At 49.4% G+C, this 4,932-nt stretch overlaps 1 protein-coding gene across 1 annotated transcript in view; it reads left to right on the top strand.

Moving 5' to 3' along the window:
* Positions 1-4,932, top strand: part of PPP1R13L (protein phosphatase 1, regulatory subunit 13 like) — a 25,817-nt gene that overhangs the window by 12,891 nt on the left and 7,994 nt on the right. The window contains exon 9 of the mRNA XM_011975143.1: positions 681-1,239. Within this exon, the coding sequence (XP_011830533.1) occupies positions 681-1,239 (559 nt within the window). The remainder of the gene's footprint in view (positions 1-680; positions 1,240-4,932) is intronic.

Here is a 4,932-nt window from a genome sequence, read left to right as displayed (position 1 = left end):
CTCACTGCAACCTCCGCCTCCTGGGTTCAAGTGATTCCTATGCCTTAGCCTCCCGAGTAGCTGGAATTACAGGCAGGTGCCACCACGCCCAGCAATTTTTTTTTTTTTTTTTTTTGTATTTTTAGTAGAGATGGGATTTCACCATGTTGGCCAGGCTGGTCTCAAACTCCTGACCTCAAGAGATCTGCCTGCCTCAGCCTCCCAAAGTTCTGGGATTACAGGCATGAGCCACTCCACTCAGCCAATAATGCGTATTTTTATTTCCACTTGCTTTACTGCCAGAATGAGTAAGACAGAGAAGAAATCATTAAACACCAGGATTCTACTTCCTGCTGGAGTTTTCTGCCTGAGATGTTAGGAGAGGAAGTTCTTAGGATCTCAGAAAGTCACATCTATCATGGTTGGTAGAAGTGGATTCTAGAGTCAGCCAGAACTGAGTTCAAGCATGGCTTTGGGCAACTGGCTTGTCCTCTCTGAGGCCCAGATTCCCTTTCAGTAATGTGGAGATGGCAGTCTATCTACCTCACAAGGCAGTGGTGAGATTACAGTAAGGTAGGCATGTAAAGCGCCAGGCACATACTAACTGCTCAATAAATGGGAGGCATCATAATTGTATATTATTCACAGCCCAAGGAAAGTGTAGCCCAGAGAGGGCAAGGAACTTCCCTGAGGTCACACAGAAAATCATGTACTGGTTGTATGTCCTGGAAGTTGTGGAGAGGGAGTCTTGGCTGTCTCCTGGGGACCTGTCCTCTGATGGGGCTCTTGTTCCGGCTAGGACCTCCCAAACCCCCCACCGAGCTGGAGCCTGAGCTGGAGATAGAGGGGCTGCTGACCCCAGTGCTGGAGGCTGGCGATGTGGATGAAGGCACTGTAGCAAGGCCTCTCAGCCCCACGAGGCTGCAGCCAGCACTGCCACCGGAGGCACAGTCGGTGCCCGAGCTGGAGGAGGTGGCACGGGTGCTGGCGGAAATTCCCCGGCCCCTCAAACGCAGGGGCTCCATGGAGCAGGCCCCTGCCGTGGCCCTGCCCCCTACCCACAAGAAACAGTACCAGCAGATCATCAGCCGCCTCTTCCATCGCCATGGGGGGCCAGGGCCCGGGGGGCCGGAGCCAGAGCTGTCCACCATCACTGAGGGATCTGAGGCCAGGGCAGGGCCTCCTGCTCCTGCCCCACCAGCTCCTATTCCACCCCCGGCCCTGTCCCAGAGCAGCCCATCAGAGCAGCCACAGAGCATGGTAAGTAATACAGGAGGAAACTGGGGTATGTTTGCTACGTGGATCCAAGGGCTGTAGCAAAGAGCCCCCCAAATACAGTGTAGATGAGATCGAAGTGTACTCCTCTTTTGAGTAAAAGTCCAGGAGTTTGCAGCCCAGGACTGTAGGCAGCTCACTGGAGTCAGGACTCAGGCTCCATCTACCTGAGGCTCTGCCATCCATCAGGGGGTGAGCCTGCCCTCATGGTCCTAGATGGCTGTCACCAAGTCTGCCCTCCAGCCAGGAAGAGAGAAGAGAAAGTGTGCTTTCCCCTTTCAGGCAGAACCTGAGAGTTCACACATCACTCCGCCCACTCCCACTGGCCAGGAGCCCCATTGCAATGGGATGCTGGGAAATGTAGTCTTTAGGCATACCTGTGTGTGAGTGTATGGAGGGCCATCTGGGAGTCGTGGCTACATGGAGATGTACTCTGCTCCTTCTCTGCAATAACCTGTACCTGTGCCCTTCCCCGGGCATTCCTTCAGCAATCTCGAGTCTTACTCCTGGACATGACTGAGTCTTGGCACAACAGTGAGTTCATTCTGGGACTGAGAAGTCTTGCCTGAATCAAAGCAGTCACCCTCTCTTCTCTCCCTCTTTGTCTCTGTGTCTCTTGTGTTTGCTCTGCTCTCTCCTCTTTTTTTTTTTTTTTTTTCCAGGCAGAGTCATGCTCCGTCACTCAGGCTGGAGTACAGTGGCTTGATCTCCGCTCACTGCAACCTCCACCTCTCAGGTTCAAGCCATCCTCCCACCTTAGCTTCCCAAGTAACTGGGATTATAAGTCTGTGCTACCACACCTGGCTAATTTTTGTGTTTTTAGTAGAGATGAGGTTTCACTGTGTTGGCCACCCTGGTCTCACACTCCTGACCTCAAGTGATCCGCCTGCCTCAGCCTCTCAAAGTGCTAGGATTAGAGACATGAGCCACTGTGCCTGGCTTTGCTCTCCCTTATAAAATAGTGAGTCTCAGCCGGGTACAGTGGCTCATGCCTGTAATCCCAGCACTTTGGGAGGCTGAGGTGGGCGGATCATGAGCTCAGAGGTTCGAGTCCAGCCTGACCAACATGATGAAACCCTGTCTCTAGTAAAAAAAATACAAAAATTAGCCAGGAGTGGTGGCGCTCGCCTGTAATCCCAGCTACTTAGGAGGCTGAGGCGGGAGAATCGCTTAAACCCAGAAGGCGGAGGTTGTAGTGAGCCGAGATCGCACCACTGCACTCCAGCCTGGGTGACACAGCAAGACTCCATCTCTAAATAAATAAATAAACAAAAAGTGAGTCTCGGCTGAGTGCGGGACTCCACCTCCTGGGTTAAAGCGATTCTCCTGCGTCAGTCTCCCAAATAGCTGGGATTACAGGCATATGCCACCACACCCAGCTAATTTTTGTATTTTTGGTAGAGATGGGATTTCACCATGTTGGCTTGAACTCCTGACCTCAAGTGATCTGCCTGCCCTGGCTTCCCAAAGTGCTGGGATTACAGGCGTGAGCCACCACACCCAGCCAAGATGAAATACATTAACGTAGTGCTTAGCATAATACCTGGCACATAACTGTTAACTGCTCTTACTGCTGTCACCATTGGACCAGGGGGTGGTCTCCTGCTGTTCTTGGTCCCTGCATCCTGACTGGGAAGAGGGTTTAAGCCACATGGAACAGACCTGAATAATCCATGTGGTTAAACAGAGGGGAGAGATAACTTCTCAGAGAAGTAGGGGTCAGGTGGACACCCCAAAATGCCTATTCCCAGGTCCTCCTGAGAGTAAAGGCAAGGAACCTTGAGGCTGAGGATTTTGAAATCAAGAGGGGAAGAATAACAGCATGTTGAAATGGTTGAGCATCCCATTGTAGAATCACAAAGTCCTGGCCACAGAGAAACTTAAAAAGTCATAGAATGTAAGAATCAAACGCTAGTGTCACCATCTCAGAATAGTAACATTTTAGAGCCCTAGAGCATTTAAAGGATTGGACAGGATCTTAGAATTATAATGTTAGGCCAGGCACGGTGGCTCATGCCTGTAATCCTAGCACTTCGGGAGGCTGAGGCAGGTGGATCACTTGAGGTCAGGAGTTCAAGACCAGCCTGGCCAACATGGTGAAATCCCGTCTCTACCAAAAATAAGCCGGGCCTGGTGGTGCATGCTTGTCATCCCAGCTACTCGGGAGGCTCAGGCAGGAGAATTGCTTGAACCTAGGAGGCAGAGGCTGCAATGAGCTGAGATCACACCACTGCACTCCAGCCTGGGCAACAGAGAGAAACTCTGTCTCAAAGTAAAATAAAAGGAATCTCTTCTCTTTAAAAAAAAATGATAAAGTTAGTATCATGGACTGATTATTATCGATTCTTGAAGTCACCAAATCTAACAATTAAAGATGCTCATATTTTGAATTATAAAATCACAAATTCATGCACTGATATGTTGTAATAGAGGGTTATTATTATTATTATTGAGACAGAGTCTCACTCTGTTGCCCAGGCTGGAGTGCAGTGGCAAGATCATGGCTCACTGCAGCCTCCACCTACTGGACTCAATCGATCCTCATGCCTCAGCCTCCCCCGTGGCTGGGACTACAGGCATGCACCACCACTCCCGGATAATGTTTAACATTTTTTGTAGAGACAGTTCTCACTATGTTGTCCAGGCTGGTCTCAAACCAGGCATGAGCCACTGTGCCCAGCTGAGATTTATATTTTAAATTAATGCTTTCCATACACCAACACATTAGAGAGCTTGGGGAAAATAAATAAAAATAGAAGGAGGACAAAATCACACCACCCACAGAGAACCATCATTAACATTTTGAATATTTCCCTCTAGTCTTTTTTTTTTTTTTGAGATGGAGTCTCACTCTGTCACCCAAGTAGCGCCATCTCAGCTCACTATAACTCTGCCAATTGGGTTCAAGTCATTCTTGTGCCACGGCCTCCTGAATAGCTGGGATTACAGGCGTGTGCCACCATGCCCAGCTAATTTTTGTATTTTTAGTAGAGACGGGGTTTCACCATGTTGGCTGGGCTGGTCTTGAACTCCTGCCTGACCTCAGGCGATCCACTCTCCTCAGCCTCCCAAAGTGCTGGGATTACACACATGAGCCACCACACCCAGGCATTTCCTTCTAGTCTTTTAAAATGAAATTCTAGGCCAGGCATGGTGGCTTACACCTGTAATCCCAGCACCTTGGGAGGCCGAGGTGGGTGGATCACAAGGTCAAGAGATCAAGACCGTCCTGGTTAACACGGTGAAACCCTGTCTCTACTAAAAATACAAAATAGCCAAGCGTGGTGGCGGGCACCTGTAGTCCCAGCTACTTGGGAGGCTGAGGCAGGAGAATGGCATGAACCTGGGAGGCGGAGCTTGCTGTGACCCAAGATCACGCCACTACACTCCAGCCTGGGCGACAGAGTGAGACTCTATCTCCAAAAAAATAAAAATAAAAATAAAATTCTAATGGAAAAATATTAAAGTTCTCAATCATAGAATCTTGGGATTGCAAAGTCCTGGCCCCTCAGCAATTTGAAATAGCACAACCTAGCATTTCTGCAATCACAACATATTGGAAAACTTGAAATAACTGAGCATCTGGGAATTTTGGTTTCCATGGCTGTTGGGCTCTCTGAATTCCAGAATCTTAAAATCACTGACAGCAAAGACCAGAATCACAAATGCTATGCACTC

The sequence above is a fragment of the Mandrillus leucophaeus genome, unplaced genomic scaffold (assembly GCF_000951045.1).
Source record: "Mandrillus leucophaeus isolate KB7577 unplaced genomic scaffold, Mleu.le_1.0 Scaffold151, whole genome shotgun sequence".
In the NCBI taxonomy this organism is placed as follows: Eukaryota; Metazoa; Chordata; class Mammalia; order Primates; family Cercopithecidae; genus Mandrillus; species Mandrillus leucophaeus.
Note: the sequence above shows the minus strand (reverse complement) of the source record. Positions and strands in the feature narration are given on the sequence as shown.